A 22,474-nucleotide genomic window follows, 5' to 3' on the forward strand; every position below is an offset into this window, starting at 1 on the left:
TCTGCAGCTAGTTTAAGGGAGGGATTGAAAGGGTCGTCATCTGTTGAAGTTAGTTGCTTGAAGTTAGGAGCATTTGGTTTTCTGTTTCAATAAGTCCTAGTCTCTAGGAAAGATAGCTGTTTTGACTTATTCTAGTTTTAGTTGATAGCAGTAGCTAACGTGAGCTATTTTCATGTATTATGTTGCTTTGTAAAAGGCTATTTAAAGCCTAGTTTAAGATTCATAAGAGGCAAGCATTACATCCAGTTTGATCAGAGGTTTTGTTGTTGAAACAACTCTTTTACTCCACACATTCTAGAGAGAAAAACTTTGAGAGCGTTGTAGTCGTTCGTGCATGTTCGGTTTGCGCCTCGGTACTGGCACTAGCCACTAGTCTTTCCAGTGCACGATACGTGCGGTTGGAGGGGTTGTCTGGTTGGTTGGTGTGCTTGAAGCTCAGAGGTTGGGGTCAAGGAATGTGTTTCTTTGTCTATATCGGGGGATGGTGACTACATTTGAGGTGGAGTCAGAGCTAGAGTCGGGATCAGAGAGAGGTTGCATCTTAGCCGCGATTGAGCGACAACTCGTGGTAGTCAATGGAAAGCGAGCTAGGATCGATGGCTAGATGGGATAGATTGATGGTTAGATGATAGGGATGACAGCGGAGCGCTGATGGCGTTGTCGCTTGCTAGTTGTTTGACAACGGCGGAAACGCAATGGTGGTCGGGGCTTGAGGCCAATGGTGAAGCGATGCGTATGGCTGCCGGGGCGGTGGTGGCGATGCAGTTGGGGTCTTAGGCTGAGATGGAGAAGATACGTTCTCTTTGCTGTCTTGGCATGTTAGCCCTGGGCATTGCTTGTGGGCCCAGTCTGGGATGGAGTTTGGGCTTGGAAGTGATCAATAGGCCTTTTCTGGTTTGTTTTTAGTTTTCATGTTTTCTTTTGTCTTTATTTTTGTGGCTTTATTCTGGCAATAAGTCCCTCCCCAGTTGGAGTAAGACGAAGTGGGCTGTGTCCCGAGCTTCAAATCTTGTGTGTCTTATCTGCTCTGGGTAGGCAGTGAGTTCCTTACTTCGTCAAATGGTCACAACTTTCTAATGGTAGGGTGAAATTAAATGTCGTCAGATTTATCCTCCAGCAGCAACATAGCAAGAAAGTTATGGCTTTTGGTAATTATGCTTAATTAAGTTATTTTTCCAACATGTAACCACTATGTCAAAGCAAATGGAGTAGCCAGTGGAGCACTCTTTGCTAGTTAGTGCTTGGTTGAATGTATTATTGGTAGAGACTCTTGATTTTCAGTTCAAGACGTTCTCTAGATGTTTATTGTAATAAGGGGGTTTAGGCTCAATGTCCCCCTTTGTATTCAACAGTTTCATTAATCAAGGCTTGAGGACAGCCACACAAGTCATTTATTCAGAATAAATAAATTAACAATCTCTTTATGAAATAATTTAAATTTTGGTTGAATTCTGCTTGCTTCGTTTTGGTGGAGTTGTTCTTCCTCGAATTTATTTATTTATTTTTGGTTGAGGTTAAGATGGTAATTAAAAAAGTTTTCAAAAATAATGGATGCGAATTAAGTAGAATACTATTTGTATATAAAATTTCTCTTTCGTATAATTGGTAAATGAAATAAGAACAAAAAAAAATGTTGAGAAGATAATGAAATAGCTGGCTCTTAGCAGCAAAATTTAGAGTATAATACAGAATCTGTAGATTCTACCAACTCAAATCACATTTTCTATAACTCTATATGATGCTTCCACACTCTTGAAATTTACCTGTGCTCTAAAAGTCATAAATTAGAAAACCAACATCGAACATACGAAAGACTGAATGAAAAGAGAGGTAGCTTCTTAGCAAGTGGGATAAATAAGCATATTGTAGTTGTTAAATCACACCATAAGACCTAAAAACCACCACAAGGATCTTAAATAGAGATTTTGGAGACGGCGCGCATATTAACAGTTGGAATCAAGGGAACCATTAATTGGCTATGTTGATTCAAGTAACAGTCTTTTACTGCTTTTTCTATATTGTTATTGAAGATGAAAATGTCTACTTTGAGCCTCACCAAAAATAGATTGAGATTTAAACTCGAATCAACATTTGCGGGATTCAAACCCGACTGTGGGGGTTCCACACTTGCAGGTTCTTACCAACTCGACCACCTGTGCTAGTTTATCAATCCTTAAAATAGAACTTGCATAAATAGATGAGAAAATTGTTTATAAAATATACTATAAATGGATAGATTAGAAAAAATTGCCTAAAAAAATATTTAACGCGCCAGATAGGGGTCGAACCTATGACCTTCTGCTTAGGAAACAGACGCTCTATCCACTGAGCTACAGGCGCTAGATGTCTATCTATACTCAACTACAGAGTTACATACCTTACAATATGTTCCCGCTCATTCAATTTTGAAGTGGGAGGAGAAAGGCAAAAAAAAAAAAAAAAAAAAAAAAGGGGTTTCGGCTTGAGAGCTCAGAGAGAGAGAGAGCGAGTTCGAGTCAGAAAGAAAGAAATGGAGGACTCGATTCGGAGCTTTTGCAATTCCACTGCTTCATTCTGCAACCACCTCCAGGGCAGCTGCGACGCCCTCAAGACCTCCATCGACCGCCGCCCCATCCCTCTCGCCACCGCCTCCTCCACCTTCATCCACTCCCTCAACCGCCGCGTCTCCACCGCCAGCGCCCACCTCAACCTCCTCGAAACGATGTCGTTCGACACCGTTTCCTTCGAGGAGCTCTTGGGTCACTGCAACGAGGTCTACAAAGACAACCACGCCCGCCTCCTCCACCTCCAACACCGCCTCCAGCCCTTCGGTTACCTCCCCGGTACTCTTCTCTCTCACACTAATTTTACTTCCATTTTCTCCAATTTTTTACAATTTTTTTTTTTAATTTTTTCGAATTTTTTCTAGAAATTGAGATCGATGAGGACGATGTATCGACGCCGATTACTCCAGAGGATGGATTGGATGCAGCTGATGACGACGACGATGACTCTTTGTATCCTTTATCTCAGAATTGAAATTGAAATTGAGAAGAAAGTGGTTGTGTTTGTGTTTCCTTAGTGGGTTTTTTTTTCATTAGATTGGACGAGTCATTGAGTTTGAAGAAGCTTGGGCTTTCGGATGCTTCCCTTGCTACTTTAGCATTCCAAGGTGAAGTTATGAAACCCCCAAATCTTTCTGTGTTATTCTTTTCGCAATGCTCGAGTTTCCTTGTTTGCTAAATTCATATACCATCATATGAACACTGTTCCCTTGCATGGCTCTTGTGCAGCTAATGCTAGAAATGAGGACCAAGATGTATCTTTTCCTTTGTCGTTCTCGTATGATCCTTCTAAGGAGAGCTTGGGAGCGTCTTCAGATGGATCTCTGTTGGATTTCGGTATGCAATGATGTTTTTTTTTTTTTTTTCTTTGGCACAGTTCATTAGAAACTCAGTTCTTTAGATGCAAGCAGAATCTAATGATTGCCCATAGTAACGTTGGTCATTGTTTGTGAAATAATGTAGGGGAAGTAGAGGATAAAGAAATGATAGCTGTAGCTCCTTTGCAGCTTGTGAAGGTTTGCAGGGATGATTATGAGTGTCTTCCTTCCTACATGAAAAGTCTAGCGCCTTGGGAGGTATGAACTTATGCTTCATGCTCCTTGAAACTGTTTTCTTAAAATTATAATAATAATAGATGAATAAAAAATCTTGTAACTACACTGTGCATGCAAATTGAAGAATTATTCATCTTCAATGAAAGATAAGATAAAGGGAACTGCTCTTGTACCTGCGTTTGGTATCATATAGGGACAAAATTCTAGCTAGGATGTAGCGAATAAGATCTTTCTGAGAATTGATGATGCATTATGCTGTTCTAGATAGAGAATGGAAAGGGAATTCAGTACAATTTATTAGGACAATATCTTGAATTGCTGGGAAATGGTAATGATTCTATGTTGGATGGGTAGCTCAGTCATCCATCATGCTGTGGATTTTTCTACCATAGATTAACTATTGGTTATTGCATTTCCCAGAATTCCCAGTGTATTACCTTTATTTCCCATTGTAATATTAGTTTGCAGAATTTTAGAATAAAATGCTGACTCATGATAAACAGTCGAAGTTAGTTGTGCTTTGCTTTCAAGAATGGTCTCACTGATGCTTTCCATTTTGATCAACCCCTTAAGTAGCAGACCACTAGAGAAAGCTTGCTTTTGTTGATTTCAACTTTCTGGTATCCAAATTAGAGGATGTTGTATTGCAGACTGATCTATTGTACATTATCTTCTCTTGAATCTCCCTGTGATTTCAGAATACTAATTATTGTGTTTGTTTAAGATGAGAAGTAACGTAATAGAGGCCATTAACTAGGTCAGATATGAGTATGGATGATGCCCTGTCTAGCGTAGATTTGTTATATGGCAGGTCTCCAAGTGTCCCTTAGTAATATTATGACTCTAACTGGACTCTCAGGACTTGCTTGCTGCTGTAGAGAAGATCAACTCAGGCCTGAAACAGAAAACAAGCAGAGGAAATTTCTTCCACCAAGATGAAATTCCATCCCTGGGTTTGGGTAAGTTCATTCTGTTAACCTCTTACCAGTTGCTAAGAACCACAGCAGTTCTGCTGTCTTGCTGACAGTGCCATCCTTGCTTCATCACATATGTAAAATCTGTTGTTTGAAACTTTTAACTGCCAAAATATGTACAAAATGGACTACTGTTGTTCATAGCAACTGGACTCTTTTATATAAATGCCGAACATTATCAGTATGTTTTGTCTGCTGATCTAACAAATATCTCTTGTCGGTTTATATTATGAAGAATTCAGGACATGATTTGGTGTTGTTTTGTTGATATAGGGCCTAAAGCTAGATCTTATTTGCTGCTGCTTGTGCGAATGAACCAATTAGTAGTTGAGACAGTAGATGGTGTGATATCCTACCGAGTTCTGTAGATGGATATAATCCAATGCAGAGAAACTTCAACAGCTAAATTTCTTGAACAAGGAGTTCACTTTCGAGTTTATGCAATGATTTCTCGCATTAATGATACATCATTTGTTGTAAATGTGTTTGTCTACATGTAATCTCACCTGAATGATGGATCTCACATATAGCATGGTATCAGTTTTCATCTTTCGTATCTTCATATTCCAGTCAGACGATAACTCTATGTTGCCTGGTAATGGAAAACTTATCTCAATTTTAGTGTCATTGAGAAAATTATTAAGGGAGCTCCAGGATATATACCACGCAATGTGATTAACACATGTAATACAACAGTTCCAATCTGTATTGATCGACCAAGTAGCTGGATGACAAGACCGTTTCCTAGACCATGTAATACCAAGACTTGCTGGTGAATGATGCAAGAGTCTTGCTGTATTGATCGATATGTTAACTTGAAGGTGTGCTGTGATTTTGATCTGAATGTATGTAGTTGATAACTGGAAGCAGTAAGTAGCATAATAAAGCTTTTTTGGGTCCCTCCATCTTTTTCACCTCAGTAAATTGAAGTCATAAAAAAAAAAAGTCTGCTGCACACAGTGTGATGATTATCTGAGGTTGATTTAATCCCACACTTTGCCTTCTGAGAAACTAGTTAATGTTGTCCAGATTGTTAAAAAGAGGAGTCAAGGGATTTTACAACAAGACGATGAGATTGAATTGGACATTGGCAGGGTTGATCCCGAAACACTTTGGGAACTGGATAGGTTTGTGACTAATCACAAAATGAGCTTGACCAAAAATAAGAGAAAAGCTAAACTGCTTCTTAATCAGTAGAAGAATTAATCTGACTATGCTATGCAGGAGGTAACGCAATAAATCATATAAATATATAAAATTGAAGTCATCTGCTTTGTTTTTCCTTTTTAAGTTCTTTCAGCTTATACTTGACTTATATCTTTTGAACTTGCAGAATGTGGCTACAATCATGATAGGTATTAGGCTGTAGTGACATATTAGTCCTCCATCACCTTCTTTAATGGTGAGGGCTAAATTTCGATTACATGAACCGTGTGAAACCGAGCATAGATGGAGAAACTATGAGAAAGGTACGCTCGGATCGGTGAATGTGTAAAATTAATATGAAACTGAGGACCTCATTTTTTTTTTTTTTGGTTGTCAGTTCAGTTAAAAAGAAAGCAATTGATAATTGTTATACAACTTGAATGCAATTATACTACTCACAGCAAGTGCGGGCTATGCCACTAGTCCAATATGAAAGTTCCAATTTACTAAAATGGGTAAGCAGGAGAGTACATTAATTTGGGCAATAACAATGTATCATTTTCATGTTGCTGGTATAGCGAAATGTCATATTTGAGATGCAACTTAAACAATTAAGCCAATGTGTAGAATCGCTGTAAATCTTATGTAATTATGATTCCTATTTAGGTAGGTTATCATGTAATTATAGGAATATTTGATTCCTATTAGAGTTAGACGACTCCTCTTGTCCTTGTATATATACCCCTTTGTGGATGAATAGAATGAATTATTGAAAACCCTAAATTGAAGTATTCTTTTCTACTTGGTATCAGAGCAGGTTCAATCCTTTGAACTTGCCTGCATTTGTTTGAATCCTGAATCCTGAATCCTGAATCCTGAATCCCAAAGCACATCACAAACCGCTGCGTACCACCACCAGTAAAATCAAGCCATCCCTGAATTTCGAAACCACCATTCTTCTTGAAACCCTAAAAAAAAAAAACCAATCCTGAAAAAATCCCAAATCAAACCATCCTGAATTTCGAAACCATCCTGAATTTCAAAACATCCTGAATTTTAAACCATCCCAAGACATTCATATCCATCTGGACATCCTTGGAAATCCAATCCTGCAAAAATCATGAATTCCTCAATGATGCAATCAGAGAAACAGGCTATGGGGCATTCGGTGACTACCGATTTTTCTGTTATGGCTCAACGCAATCAGGGTCCTCCTCTAGGCTTCTCAGGATCGTCTCCACGCCATCCTCTGGGTAAACCAAATCCATATGCAAACAAAAGGTGCATTATCTGTGGGGAATTAGGTCATAGCAAGGAGCGGTGCTATGAAGTGATTGGTTACCCTGATTGGTGGGACTTCACCAAGAAACCGCGAAAGAATCTGGGCAAGGCCGCTGTTGCTACTACAGAGGAAGTTTACCTAGACAATGCCTCCGCTAATGTAGCACAGTCAAGTATGAAGGGTAAGGTTACTTTTAATAGTACATGGATAATTGATACAGGTGCATCTGACCATATGACCAATGACCCAAATCTTGTGAAAAACCTTAGACGTTCCCCTCAAGACGTTGTCTCTACTGCTGATGGTACACCAACTCCGGTCACTGGAGAAGGTTCTATCGCTTTATCTGATACCTTAACCCTTGAATCTGTCTTAGTTGTTCCATCACTAGCTTATAATCTCCTGTCTGTTGGTCAAATTATTCTAGCTCTTGCATGTATTGTGACCTTCTATCCGTCCTTCTGTGTGTTTCAGGACATTCTGACTCGACGGATTCTTGGTTATGGTGTTAGAAGGGGGAAATTATACTATCTGGATCTAACAGAGACTGGACAGAAACAGAAGCATCTTTTGGGACAAGCTAATCAGATCAACGGGGTCGAGAATGCGAAGGAAGCTGTATGGTTATGGCATCGCCGTTTAGGTCATCTATCCTTTAGTTATCTTAAGAAGCTGCAACGTCAACTGTTTTCAGTTGTTAGTGATTTGGATTTCCACTGTGACATTTGTGAACTGGCCAAGAGTCACCGTATTTCATATTCACCAAGTCTTAATAGAAGTCATGTTCCTTTTATGAAGATTCACTCTGATGTCTGGGGACCTGCGAAAATTCCTTCTCTTTCTGGAGCTCGGTATTTTGTAACGTTTATTGATGATTGCACTCGCATGACATGGGTGTCCTTACTGAAGAATAAGAGTGATGTATTTGGAATGTTTACCGAATTTCACAAAATGGTGACAACTCAGTATCAACAATCCATCAGAGTGTTTCAGTCTGACAATGGTGGAGAGTTTGTGAATGGCCCTATGATTGAGTTTTGCCGGTCACATGGAATTCGTCATCAAACCTCCAATTCTTATACTCCTCAACAGAATGGTTTAGCAGAACGGAAGAACAGGCAGTTGATGGAAGTGGTTCGTGCTTCCTTGTTTGGCATGAATGTACCTCGGTCCTATTGGGGAGAAGCAGTGAAATCAGCAGCATATCTTATCAACCGTACTCCTTCACGGGTGATTGAGTTTCAAAATCCTCATCAGAAGCTGCATACACTTTTGACCATCCCTTCTATGCCTAATTTGGAGCCCCGGGTGTTTGGGTGCACAGCTTATGTTCATATTCCCAAGCCTCAACGCAGCAAACTGGATCCCCGTGCCTGCAAGTGTATATTTGTTGGTTATGCTGACTTCCAGAAGGGCTACCGATGTTATGACCCGCTCACCAACACAGTACATGTCTCTCTTGATGTCTCGTTCCGTGAATCTGAACCCTATTACTCATTGGGAGCTTCTCAGTCTTCCCTTCAGGGGGAGAGAGGTTGTGAAGGGAATCCTTGTCCTATTGTTGATTTTGATGTCTTTGAAGACTTGGAAAATTTGGAGGAGCGATTTGAAGGACGAAATTCTGACACAGCCAAAAACGATCGATCGCCAGGGACAAACGATCGATCGTTTCCAGAGACAGAAACTTCCAGTGGGCAAAACGATCGATCGCCAGAGACAAACGATCGATCGTTTGGAGATAAAGATCGATCGTTTCAACAAGCAGGGACTGAGGCAGAAGCAGACGCCACAAACGATCGATCGTTTGAGGCTAACGATCGATCGTTTCCTGATATGACCGGTTTGGAGAATTTGAATCAAAATCCAGACGTATCTGAAGCTCACACACAAGATATTTCCCCTTCTACATCACCAACTGAAGATTCCGCTCAGAATGATCCACCTCAGGTACCCCTAAACTTTAATGAGTCTTCTGGGTTAGAAAGTGTTGAACCTAGGAAATCACAAAGGGTTACCAAGGGAGTTCCAAAAAAACAATATGAACCAGATATTAAAGCCAAAGCTAAATACCCCATAGCTAACTTTATATCTAACCATAGGATTTCCGGGTCACATGCACTTGTTGTTGATCAATTATCTACTGTATCTATTCCTAGTAACGTGCAGGATGCATTGAAGGATCCGAAGTGGACAAGGGCGATGAATGAAGAATTGGAGGCTCTTCAGAAGAATGCAACATGGGAGTTAGTACCTATGCCGGTTGGAAAGAAGACTGTAGGATGTCGTTGGGTGTTTACTGTGAAGCTCAATGCTGATGGAACTATTGATAGATACAAGGCTAGGTTGGTTGCCAAGGGATACACACAACGTTATGGAATTGATTATAGGAGACTTTTGCACCTGTGGCAAAAATCAATACTGTTCGGATCCTAATCTCACTTGCAGCAAACAAAGATTGGCCCTTGCACCAGTTTGATGTGAAGAATGCGTTTCTTAATGGGAATTTAGAGGAAGAAGTGTACATGGATGTGCCCCCTGGTGTTAAGAATTATCCAAGTGAAGCTGGCAAGGTGTGTAAATTGAGGAAATCGTTGTATGGCCTGAAGCAATCTCCAAGTGCATGGTTTGGAAGATTTTCAAAGTCCATGAGAGCTTTTGGATACAAACAGAGCAATTCTGACCATACCTTGTTTATCAAGCGGAAGAATGGCAAGATTACAGCTCTTATTGTGTATGTGGATGACATGATTGTCACAGGGGATGATCCGAAAGAGATGAATGAGTTGCAAAATTATCTGTCAAAGGCGTTTGAAATGAAGGATCTGGGACAACTGAAGTATTTTCTGGGTATTGAAGTTGCGAGGTCTAAGAAGGGAATTTCTCTGTCACAGAGGAAGTATGTTCTTGACTTACTTGCTGAAACGGGGATGCTGGACTGCAGTCCAATTGAGACACCCATTGAGATGAATCACAGACTTGCCATTTGTCCTGATCAAGTTCCAACTGATAAGGGAAGGTATCAACGTCTTGTAGGAAGGTTGATTTATCTTTCACATACTAGACCTGATATTGCTTATGCTGTGAGTGTTGTCAGTCAGTTTATGCATTGTCCTAGTGAAGAACATATGGATGCAGTTTTTCGGATTTTGAGGTATTTGAAGATGGCGCCAGGTAAAGGATTACTGTTCGAGAAAAAAGATGAATTGGAAGTTGTGGGATACACAGATGCAGATTGGGCTGGTGATAAAACTGACAGGCGGTCTACATCTGGGTACTTCACGTTTGTAGGAGGGAACCTTGTCACTTGGCGTAGCAAGAAACAGAAAGTTGTTGCCAGATCAAGTGCAGAAGCTGAATTTCGAGGTATGGCACATGGAGTCTGTGAAATGTTATGGATTCGTAATGTCCTGAAAGATCTAGGTTACAAGCTTAAACAACCTATGGATTTGCATTGTGATAATAAAGCTGCAATTGAGATTGCACATAACCCAGTTCAGCATGATAGGACAAAGCATGTGGAGGTTGACCATCACTTTATCAAAGAAAATCTTGACAGAAAGGTTATTCGGTTTCCATTTGTAAACTCAGAAGAGCAGTTAGCTGATGTTCTTACTAAAGGAGTGTCCAGGAAGATATTCGACAGCTCGGTTGACAAGTTGGGCATGATAGATATCTATGCACCAACTTGAGGGGGAGTGTAGAATCGCTGTAAATCTTATGTAATTATGATTCCTATTTAGGTAGGTTATCATGTAATTATAGGAATATTTGATTCCTATTAGAGTTAGACGACTCCTCTTGTCCTTGTATATATACCCCTTTGTGGATGAATAGAATGAATTATTGAAAACCCTAAATTGAAGTATTCTTTTCTACTCAATGAACACGAAGTTGCCAAGGTACAAGCAAAGGAGAGCGCAGGTAGTCTAGCACAAGTGATGAGTCAACCTCCAACCAAATGTGTTTCCAATCACTAACCCAAGCAAGCTCAATAGCCGTAATCACGGCCAAAACCTTTGCCGCTATAGAACTAGGAATGTCAATGTTGGAAGAAAAAGCACCCAGAACATGACCATTAAAGTCACGAAATGCTGCACCAAAACCTCCAATACCCTCTGCATGCTTCCAAGCACTATCTGAGTTAATTTTCACCCACCCCAATGATCGGAGGATGCCAAACAACCTCAATTACTCTAGGGGCTCTCCGCAACCGACACTCTGCTCCAAAACACTTCAATATTCGAAGATCTTGAACTGAATTACTCATTGGACCCTTTGCAAGCCGACTAGCCGCTCTAACATGACCCGAAATGAGTTGACAAATTGAAGCAGTAGAAAACGACTTGCCGTCAAATCTGGTCTTGTTCCTAGCATGCCATACAAACCATAAGATCGATGTGAAAGTGATCAACCAAAGCTCTTTAAGCTGTGAACTACGTCCCATACTCAAACCCTCAAGTTCCATATTCGAAGGATTACACTTGAACTTTGGATGTCAACCACCAAGTTCTAGGCTATAAATGGAGTATTTGGCTTATAACTGCCTCCAGAACACAGCCAATTGTCTAAGCTGATGTCAGCCCACATTTCAAGTGCTTTTCGAAAATTTTTTGCAGGTGTTGGTAATTGACGTTGGGCACATGGACCGTCATAGTACATATCAAAACAAGAAAAGCAATAATTTCCATCTCCTTGTTTTTGTTTTTCAATAAACAAGTGAAAAGAAGATTGAAAATGAAGAACAAGTATGTTAATGCTTAGCTAATGCATTTAGGGGCCATGCAATCACATAACCCGATTGTGTAGGGTGATGAATCGCATGATAAACCTGTTCTTCCAAATTAGGTGAGGTGAGCCTTGGGCGTGGAAGCTGACTCATCATGATTCCATCTCAACTCAAGGAAAAGTTAGCATCTCTTGTCACCTCCCATAGTTACGGGCAGTAGCCAAAATATGAGAACAAGAAAAGCAACAATTTCCATCTCTTTCTTTCTCTTTTTCAATAAAGAAATTCTCTTTCCATTACAAGTGAAAAGAAGATTAAAAATGAAGAACAAGGTTGTTTTGAAAAATGTTTCTGCTTAGCTGATGCATTTTGGGGCCATGCATTTATATAATCCGATTGTGTAGGGTGACGAATCGCATGATAAACCTGTTTATTGAAGTAGTTGGCCTCTTCTTCCAAAGTAGGTGAGGTGAGCCTTCGGCGTGTTGATCAACCCCGTAAGAAGCAGAGACCAATTTTGATGATGTTGTATTGCAGACTTAACTATCGTAAACATTATCTTCTCTTGGGCTAATCAGTCAGGATACTAGTTATTGTGTTTATTTAAAGCCCCATTAATTTGGGCCAAGATGAGGGAGTAATGTAATAGAGATCACATATGAGTGTGGATAATGCCCTGTGTCTCCAAGTGTCCCTTATGTAATATTAGAGTTTACTATTACTAGACTCTCAGGACCAGCTGCTGCTGTGGAGAAGATCAACTCAGGCCCAAACAGAAAGCAAGTGGAGGGACAAGTTGCTAAGAACAACAGCACTTCTGCTGAGTGCTGACAGTGCCATCCATGCTTTATCACAAATCTAAAATCTCTTGTTTGAAAGTTTTAACTGCCAAAATATGTACTCCATGTTCATATATAACAACTGGACTCGTGTGTGTGTGCGCGCACGCGCGTGCGCACATGCACATGAATATCATCAGTATGTTTGTTTGCTGATCTAACAAATATCTCTTGTCAGTCTATATTATGAAGAATTCAGGATGTAATTTGGTGTTGTTTGGTTGATATAGGGCCTAAAGCAAGATCTTATTTGCTACTGCATGTACGAATGACCCAATTAGTTGTTGAGATGGTAGATGGTGTGATATCATACCGAGTTCTGTAGATGGATATAATCCAATGTAGAGGAACTTCACCAGCAAAATTTCTTGAACAGGTAGTGCTCTTTCCAGTTTATGCAATGATTTGTCGCATTAATGATACATCATTTGTTGTAGATGTGTTTGTCTACATGTAATCTCACCTGCATGATGAACCTCATATAAAGTAATGGTATCAGTTTTCATCTTTAGTATCTTCATATTCCACTCATACCGTGTCTCTTATTTGTGTTGCTCAGTTGATGGAAAACTTCAACTAAATTTTAGTGGCATTGAGAAAATTCATTGCGGGAGCTCTAGAATATACATGTTATCAGCGTTGTCAAAAACAAATGCAATACAAATAGTTCTAATCTGTATTGGTTGACTAAGTTTGTAACTACCAACTGAAAACTATTCACACTAGAAATATCTCAACAATTTAGGCACAGTTCTTTGTTCAGTTTTGCATTTCCAACTTCAATGCCTTGCCCCAGAGAAGACACCACAAGGTTACGAAGTAAAAAGAAGAGGTACATTCAATGTAAACGCAACAATTGCGGAGACTTGTTTTACAACAATATTGCACTATGCTATTTGGAAGAAGGAAGGACTGGCTATCCACAAATTGAAGCAACTGAAATTAAAGAATTGAATAAATATTGAGACTTGGGAGACAGATTTGAGATTTGGCAAACCCATATATTGAGTTTGCTAGAAACCACCAACTGTAAATCCTCCATCAATGCTAACAACTTGTCCATTGATGTAAGAAGCAGCTGGGAGGCAAAGAAAAGTCACCAGAGATGAAATTTCTTTAGGGTCTGCAAGGCGACGAATGGGAGTTCGAGCTATTAGCCTTCTGAAATCATCACGGTGCTCATCCTGATAAAAAAAGTGAAGTTTAAAATGTTAGAAACACCCCTAACCCTGAGTCCTATTAGACAGAGTCATAAAACACATAAAAGTGGAGACAATATTTACCGGTTCAACTGCTGCTGCCCCAGTGTTGACTGCCCATGGTGCTACAGTATTTGTCCGAATGTTGTCTTTTGCCCATTCACATGCCAAATTCTTTGAAATCTGGATGATAGCTCCTGTAAAATAACAATTAAGCTCGTGTGAGTAGTTGATAGTAGGATCCAAAATTTTGTTTTATGAATAAAATAATCGACTTAATTACCTTTGGTTGCTGCATAGGCAGAGAGTTTAGGCAGAGCTATTATACCAGCAATAGAGGAGACAAATATAATGCTTCCATTTCCTGATGCCTTCAGAAGAGGATGTGCTAGTTGACAAAGATGGTAGGGAGATTCAACATTGCTGCTCATCATACTTGAGAAATCTTCTAAACTATAATCTGTAGCTCCTCTGAGTGTGACTATTGCAGCATTATTTACCTGTATCACCATAAAAGAACCTTGAGAACTAAATTCTACAGTAAGCTGGTAAACAGGTAGCAGAATACTCAAAATTCAAAACCCCATCTTTACGTCAAAGCTTTTATACTCGAAAATGATACAGAACAAAAATAGCAAAGTCTGAACTTACAAGGATGCTAAGCTTGCCATCAAAAACAGATGAGACAGTCTTTATGAGCTCCTCCCTTTGAGATTTAGATGTGAGGTCACAAACTGAACCACTCACGGTAAATCCCTTAATCTTCCACTCTCGAACCCTCTCATCGATCATTTCCTTGTTACGAGCACAGGTATGCACTGTTGCCCCAAGTCCTGCTAGTTCTTCGACAATGGCATATCTATTAATTCATAGTACCCAAAAACAATCCAAATAAGATCACAATTGACATAATTATTTGAATAATTTGCAAATACAGTAAATAATGAAGAGATAGCTAACCCAATGCCTCTAGTTCCACCGGTGACGAGTGCAGTCATACCCTTAAGAGACCACCTTTGGCTTTTGAACCCAGACATGGTTGCTTCTGTAACTTTACCAAGTGGTGAAATAGGCAATGGAAAGCTGTGAATGATTGAGTGACTACTAAACTTGAATGTGGATGAGAAGAATCTATGAAAGCTGTGTATATATAGAGCTTTTTCTGAAGTACTATATTGAAACTAAAGAATTGAAATTGAAATTTAGAATGGATGCATAGTAAAGGATCAAAGGCTGAATCAAACTTCAGGTTGAATCTTAAACAAAAATATTTGATGGAAACCACATCCAAAATTCATAATTAATCTCTGCTTTGACAGATTCAAATAAAGATAGTGACTTGGAGAATCATAGTACAGACATAGTCACATAGATGCCTAAAGGTGAGGTCCAACAACTTTATTCGGTGGTTTGCTTTCACTTGATGAAAAATACCTTGAATATTTGTTTATTTGTTTAAACTAGTAGTTTAAATTGAGGCTTGTATTTTGGCGGGACTTATGTGTCTTTGCTATTTGTATTTTGCCTTGTTATCAAGTAAGAAGATTCAATTATTGTATTTCCATAGCCAAAACTATAATCCTTTAAACTATCCTGAAAAACCATCTTTGCTAAAAATCAAACACCAATATGGGAAGAAAGTAATATAACAATATAGCGAGCTCAATATTAGAGGCAGCTTAGTATACCGAAACCTAGGGTTTCGTGTAGCAGGGCGGCGGCGACCCGAGGGTTTTCTGCACGCTATAGGGCGCTTCCGGCGTCGTTTTCTTTCGGTGAACGTAGCAGGCTTGTTGGTGGAGGCGTCGGACTTGTGATAGGATCGGGCTGTTTGGTGCTGGGGTTGGAGTTTGCAGATCTGGTTCCATCGTCGTACTGTGGCACAACAGTCTCCTATGAGGCGGTGCTGTTGGGTTGAAGACGACGCCGGCGTGAGACGGCGTCGGTTCGGATTGTTTTGTCAGGGCGCGTAACGACCGGCGACGTTCAGTTGAAGGCGGCTCGGATCCTTGCGGACCGTCTTCGGGCGGCTCGGCGAGGAGGAGACGTCCACTAAGGCTTTGGTTTGTGTTTGCAGGGCTAGATAGTTGCAGTGAGCAGTTTTGATAGGCGGTGCGATGGTTGCTATGGCCCCCTGCCTGGGGAGGCCACCGGACTGACGAGGGGGTGGTGGACGGCTTCTTGGAGGTTCCAGATCCGGTCGGCAAGGGTTTGGGAACGTAGGGTTTGGGCAGCGGGTCTTGGCCCTTTGCCTTCATGGCCTGCCGAGTTGCAGTCCAGTGAATTGGGTCTGATTAGCCCATTTGGGCCTAATTAGTCCAATTCCCCTATTTTCTCACTCTCGGTCGGGTTTGGGCTTCTTGGGGGTGGTCTGTCCTGCTCTTTATCCTGCACCTGTTCCTAGCATGCTGCCGTGGGTGTGTTGAATGTTGCGACGTACACCAGAAGGGTCTTAGGCGTCAAGATGCTCAGGACATTGGTTCCATTTTGGGACAGTGTAGGATTAGGGGGTTTTTAAATTCTGCATTGTTTTTTCAGCAGTTCCTTTAGGTTTTTAGTCTTTTGGACTTTAGTTTTCTGGATTTCTTTTAGATTTAGTTCTCTTCATGAGCATGCGTTGTAATATAAGGGGTGTTCTGTACCCTTCATGCTTGACCGAGTGAGGTCGTATGATTTACCATCAATGGATTAGTCTTCCGTTGCCCTAAAAAAAAAAGAAGTAAGAAGATTCAATTATTATTATTATTATTATTTTTGGCATACTCTATTCTTGTTTGTCTTCATGAAATAGGATAACTATTCTGCTCCAGAACTGTAGTAGGAGGACTGATTCTAGTTCTGGAGCACTAAGTTTAGTGCTGCTGCTCGCTTTTAGTGCTCTCAGTGCCAATTTTCCTAATCTTATCATGATAGATTTCCCATGAAAGTTTCAGAGTTTTCGGTTGACGAGATGGATAGGATATGATCATATGAGTAGGGTAAAGCAACTATTTCCTGATTCCGTAATTGACAAATATACAAGTATGGTAGTCGGGGAAGTGCGGCTTTAAGCCTTTAACGATGATTTATTCCCAGTTCATTCTTCTTCTTTTTTTGAAGGGCCAGTTCATTCTTTTTTGAACAATGTGGCTTTGTGAGTTTCTTTTAGATTTATATTCCCGGTTCATTCTGCATGTACCTTTGTTATCATGCCTGTGAGTTGTTTTTTTTTTTTTTTTTTAAGACTTTTAGAGTTTTAGTAGTATCGACAACTTTATTGATAGGGTAATATGGTTTGTCACCGTGTAGCCCTACAAATATAGGTTTCCACACAGAAGTCAATCCCGAGAATTCGGGGGCTCAAGGCGAATTAAATTCATGGCGCTTGTGACATTTTAGATTTTAGTAGATTGTACTATTTTGTTTTCCAATTATAATAGAAATTATCAAATGAACGTAAAATATTAGTTAATATAGAAGAGAAGAGAACTGAAGAAGGTAGAGTTGAAACTAGGATATTAGTTTATAAATTTTCATCTTTTATTGGAGAGCAACATTGGAGCAGCCTAAAATCTTGAATACAGGTGTGTGAGACAACAATACAAACATCATGTTGTTAGGCGAAGTAGTGAAGTGATGCTACTCAGATGGCGAGAGTTTATCTATTTTATTTTATTTTGGGTGCGACTATTGGCACTCTACTAACTACTTTTTTCACTCTACAAGTTTTTGATTTATTGAAAGACTAAAATACCATAATATAAAATTACAACAAATGATAATATCTTATTAAAAATTATAATATGTTTTCCTTATTACACCGAATAAAATATGTACTTTAAAAATATCTCTTCATTCATCATTAAACCTTAATGCTTTATTTCTTAACATTCATCATCTTCAATCATTCTCATGCTATGCTACCAGAAAAAGAATTTGACACACGGAGGAAGCCAAATAGAAAAAGAATACAAGTTAAACCCTTGTATCATTAGAAAAGGGTATTTTGAGTACTGTAAATGGGTGAACTCAGTAAACTTAAAATAAAAAATATATATGTAGGGTAAGAAGAGAATTTAGGGTGAAGACTTGGAGAAAAGAATACTTCAATTCAGGGTTAATTCGATAATTCTATTCATCCCACAATGAGGGTATATATACAAGTACCAAAGAGTAGTCTAACTCTAATAGGAAACAATCTTTCCATAATTACAGGATATCCTAATTAAATAAAATCCTAATTACATACAGATTTACAGCGATTCTACACTCCCCCTCAAGTTGGTGCATAGATGTCTATCATGCTCAACTTGTCAACTGAGCTGTCAAATACCTTCCTGGACACTCCTTTAGTAAGAACATCAGCTAATTGCTCCTCTGAGTTTACAAATGGAAAGCGAATAACCTTTCTGTCAAGATTTTCTTTAATAAAATGACGGTCAACCTCCACATGCTTTGTTCTATCATGCTGAACTGGATTATGTGCAATCTCAATGGCAGCTGTATTATCACAATGCAAATCCATAGGCTTTTTAAGCTTGTAACCCAGGTCTTTCAAGACATTACGAATCCACAACATTTCACAGACTCCGTGTGCCATACCTCGGAACTCAGCTTCTGCACTTGATCTGGCAACAACTTTCTGCTTTTTGCTACGCCAAGTGACAAGGTTTCCTCCAACAAAAGTGAAGTACCCAGATGTAGAACGTCTGTCAGTTTTATCACCAGCCCAATCTGCATCTGTGTACCCAACAACTTCCAATTCATCTTTTTTCTGAAACAGTAACCCTTTACCTGGCGCCATCTTCAAGTACTTCAAAATACGAAAGACTGCATCCATATGCTCTTCACTAGGACAATGCATAAATTGACTAACAACACTCACATCATAAGCAATATCAGGTCTAGTATGTGAAAGATAAATTAACCTTCCTACAAGACGTTGATACCTCCCTTTGTCAGTTGGAACTTGATCACACTATGCCAAAAAATGAATCAGACGACACATTTCCAACAACAGCGAAATTTTTAACTGTCGTCTGATTATATCAGACGACAGCAAGAATTATTCTGTTGTCCAAATTTTCGATTCAGTCAACAGTTATTACATTGCTGTTATTCAATTTTCATTCAGACAATGGTTATATTTTGATGTTGTCTGAGTGAGTTTTTTCAGACAACAGTTATTACATTGACTGTTGTGCAATTACTATTCAAACGATTGTGGTATTTTGATGTTGTCTAACCAATCTAATTCAGACAATAGTTGTTTTTTGCTGCTTTATTCTGTTGTGTAACTCTCTTTCAGACAATGGCTACAGACAACAGTTATCTGTTGATATTTTACTGTTGTGCAATTTATATTTAGACAATGGTTGAGTTTTGATGTTGTCTGACTGATTTGACTCAGACAACAGTTATGAAGTGCTACTTTATTCTGTTGTGCAAGTCTCCTTTAGACAATAGCTTCCGACAACAGTTATTTATTGATGTTTTAATCTGTTGTGTAACTCTACTTTCGACAATGACTATAAATTTATGTTGTCTGAGTTCCACACTTGGCCAAAACTCAAATTTTTTGACTCCCTGTTTCGACTTTGCCCGCCCATTTTTTTGACCAAAATTTAAACTCCTGGCTTTTCATTTGGGAAAGCAAAAATAGATGTTCAGACTCAACCTCTCTATCTTCTCTCGGAGGCCCAGCTCCCCAACGCGCTCTCTCTCTCTCTCTCTCTCTCTCTCTCTCTCTCTCTCTCTCTCTCTCTCTCTCTCTCTCTCTCTCTCTCTCTCTCTCTCTCTCTCTCTCTCTCTCTCTCTCTCATACACACATAAACGTCGGACCTTCAAGAAACCACCCATTTATTGATCGTGAACAAGAAACCACAAAGAACGAAAAGCACCGCAACCTCAAGAAAGAGCTCCATCAATCCACAGAGCCTGATCCTCTTGCTCCTCAGATGCTCCCTCACAACCTCTATTTTCAGATCTCCAATCTCTCTCCTTAGCGGCTTCTCCATCTCCTGAATCACAAAACCATCAACTCTGGTCATCAATTACAGAAACAGATCGAAAATCGGAGAAAGCGATCTGTGGTTCTCTCTCTCCTTCTTCTTCATTGTGAGAGTGATCTGCGGTTCTTCTTCTTCTTCTCCCCAAGATCAAGAATTGATAAGCTATCTCACGATCCAAGGATCGAAAGCTGTCTCGCATAGGTCCACCAGCGGTCTCGTACGTCACTAATCTCGCTTTCTCTGTGACCTCTTCCAACTGGAGTTGGCTTCAGGTTCATGGCAACTTATTCAAAGAGGTAGACTCTCGCCACCGCCTTTCATTCTCTTAGGTTCAAGTTGAAATAGCTTTTTTTTCGTTTTGATTTGCATCGAATCAGGGTTGAGCTCAATCTCTATTTAGCTGCTGAGAAACTGGAATATTTGGCTTAATGTTTCTTTTAATTAGATTGGAAGATTAAGTCTCAATTGCTTTCAATTTTCAGTAATCATTCAGAAAGCTTTGATATTTTACTTGTGTATCTGTTTAATTTTGAAATGCCAATGAATACTGTTGAAGATGAAATTATGTATCTGATACCAATACTGGCAATACAAGATTATGAAATTGCATCAGTTTTGGTTAGTTAATGATATTGCTCAGTTTGGTATGATCTGATAATTTTGGTATGCTATGTTATGACTTGCGCTCAGTTTTGGTTAGTCAATGATATTACTCATCAATATGAACCTTTTCTAGCTACATGGGATGGCAACCCTACATTGATGATATTAGCTGCGTTATAGTAGACTATATATAAATCATTGGTCTATCTTTTGGTTCGCATGTTTATGCTTATATGTAGAGTTTTAGCTTCAATGTGAACTAATCTCATTCAACAAATGATGAGTATCACATCCTTTTTTTTTTTCCTCTCTCTTACGTATTACTTGCTTATTCTTGCAGGCTGTTCTCGTGCAAAAGAATGTGGATCACCGAGGGTTCAGAGGCTATGTTCTGTCATTTATGAAACCAATATGGACTGATCTAGTTTTCTTTCGTTGTCTTTGTTTAGCATTGAAGAGCGAGAGAAGCCAGTAAGTTAAATTGTACCTTCGTATGTTTGAAATCCAATTTAGTAATATAACCTATTGATTATCTGTTCAAGTACTTGTCTAACAATCAGTCGGTTGGCCCAATACCAAACATTACCAGCATGAATCTCCTCAACTATGGGTAAGTATCTTCTCAGCTATAGCATTACCTCTATGATGATGGTAAACTGTGTGTATATCCAGATTGCCCTTGATGCAGAATTGAGTTTTGTGTCCTTTATATATGGAGCGATAAGCTTGCTCTTTCCATTTTGTAAAGGCATTTAACATAGCTAATTGCAGAAAACCGATATTTATATTAATGTTTTAAATATAATATGCACTTTAAGAATAGTATGTTGTTGGATTGGTTTCAGTGTTGGGTCTGCCTATATGTCATTACCAACACTTAATAGTGTTTAAATATATGCCTCTAGGGTCGATTCAAGTATCAGACTAACCAAGTTAGAGCTTTTGGGATGCTAGCTAGAGGCACTGGCATCACTCCAATGTTCCAGGTATGATGGAGTCTGAGCTTTGCACATAGCTCCACATATGCTTTTATAGTTATTTTTCTTAGGTTTCTAGAGCCATAATGGAAGATCCTAGTGACAGCATGAATGTACATCTCATATATGCCAATGTCACATATGAAGACATTCTATTGAAAGTAAGCATCTATTTCACCAAAGAAAGGGATTTTAGCCATTTTCATATTTCTGGAATTTCGACCCAGTCATTTTCTTTTGTCAAACTGTACTGATCTACGGGGAATTTGATCTTGGCTTCTTCTAAAGTTCTTTAGTACACATCTTAAAGAGTCATTTAGAACTAGAATCACCCAAAACGGAATTTTCTGGAATTAGTTATGAATTTCTGAAGTCAGAAGTCAGTCACAGAAATTTCTGATATCAGCTTCCAACTTCAGCCAAAAGGCAGAGCCCTATAACCCTTCAAATTTTAAACCTGATACACCATTGAATATGGTTTCAGAGCTTAGTGAGTAAATTCTGTGTTTTGTCAAGTTAGGTGCCAGCTTTTATGAGGTTTCAGAGCCTTCTTTAGTCTAGAATCAAAGACAAATGACACTAAAAAGAAAGAGTACAGGGAAGCAAAATGATGTACCATTTAGTTGCCCTTTTTCTGTATTGCAATATTGAAATCGATGTTATATATGGTACTTAATGAGTTTGCTCTATTTGTGTTTTCAGATTTGGTCAATAACCTTGGTGCCATTGCAAGGTCTAGCACCAAGGAATTGATGGAAGTCTAGGCTGCTGGAGCTGATGTTAGCATGTTTGGTGTCGGGTTCTACTTTGGATATATTGTTGCTGAGAAGGAAGAGGAAGGAAAGGTATAGAGTTTGGAAGTTGATGAAGACAAGGAAGTGGACTAGTACAATATGTTTCTAGCTTGATGTTTTTGGGCTTTATGTTTAGGTAGGGTTAGTATGTTAATGTTAGGGTGATGATGGAATGAATAGGTTTTGACTTTTGAATGTTTAATCAATGGATATGTTTTTGAATGTTGGTCAATTAGTTTTGGCTAAATGCTATGTGCATAATATGTCTTGTGGCTCTCTCTCGTACCATTTCATTCAATTCCAAATGAAAACTATTGTGTAACAATTGTTTGACAATGGAACATTA

The 22,474-nt window shown here is 39.2% G+C and overlaps 2 protein-coding genes, 1 long non-coding RNA gene and 1 other non-coding gene across 6 annotated transcripts; 2 read left to right on the forward strand and 2 right to left on the reverse strand.

Moving 5' to 3' along the window:
- Nucleotides 1–2,267: 2,267 nt before the first annotated feature.
- On the reverse strand, nucleotides 2,268–2,340 carry TRNAR-CCU (transfer RNA arginine (anticodon CCU)). Its single transcript has one exon. It is a non-coding gene; the product is annotated as a tRNA-Arg (tRNA).
- A 96-nt stretch (nucleotides 2,341–2,436) lies between these two features.
- Nucleotides 2,437–5,453, forward strand: LOC133722005 (uncharacterized). 2 transcript variants are annotated; one of them, XR_009852420.1, is made up of 7 exons: nucleotides 2,437–2,822; nucleotides 2,909–2,996; nucleotides 3,081–3,151; nucleotides 3,273–3,380; nucleotides 3,507–3,619; nucleotides 4,477–4,557; nucleotides 4,846–5,453. XR_009852420.1 is itself a non-coding variant. In XM_062148789.1 (7 exons), the coding sequence occupies exons 1-7, from the start codon at nucleotides 2,510–2,512 to the stop codon at nucleotides 4,938–4,940; spliced, it is 888 nt and encodes a 295-aa protein (XP_062004773.1). In that variant the 5' UTR covers nucleotides 2,437–2,509; the 3' UTR covers nucleotides 4,941–5,453. The 2 variants fall into 2 exon arrangements, 1 of the variants encoding a protein (XP_062004773.1); XM_062148789.1 differs by having other exon boundaries at nucleotides 4,458–4,557.
- A 7,949-nt stretch (nucleotides 5,454–13,402) lies between these two features.
- LOC133722034 (tropinone reductase homolog) lies at nucleotides 13,403–15,060 on the reverse strand. 2 transcript variants are annotated; one of them, XM_062148835.1, is made up of 5 exons: nucleotides 14,725–15,060; nucleotides 14,416–14,606; nucleotides 14,048–14,264; nucleotides 13,849–13,961; nucleotides 13,403–13,749 (listed from the first exon to the last, which is right to left on the reverse strand). In XM_062148835.1, exons 2-5 carry the CDS (start codon nucleotides 14,554–14,556, stop codon nucleotides 13,579–13,581), a joined length of 642 nt encoding a protein of 213 aa, XP_062004819.1. In that variant the 5' UTR covers nucleotides 14,557–14,606; nucleotides 14,725–15,060; the 3' UTR covers nucleotides 13,403–13,578. The 2 variants fall into 2 exon arrangements, with proteins under 2 accessions (XP_062004819.1, XP_062004818.1); XM_062148834.1 differs by having other exon boundaries at nucleotides 14,416–14,623; nucleotides 14,725–15,059.
- A 4,473-nt stretch (nucleotides 15,061–19,533) lies between these two features.
- Nucleotides 19,534–22,309, forward strand: LOC133723978 (uncharacterized). The gene is made up of 4 exons (XR_009853394.1): nucleotides 19,534–20,050; nucleotides 20,698–20,967; nucleotides 21,263–21,343; nucleotides 22,037–22,309. It is a non-coding gene; the product is annotated as an uncharacterized LOC133723978 (long non-coding RNA).
- Nucleotides 22,310–22,474: the final 165 nt, after the last annotated feature.

This window comes from Rosa rugosa, chromosome 7, assembly GCF_958449725.1.
Source record: "Rosa rugosa chromosome 7, drRosRugo1.1, whole genome shotgun sequence".
NCBI lineage: Eukaryota > Viridiplantae > Streptophyta > Magnoliopsida > Rosales > Rosaceae > Rosa > Rosa rugosa.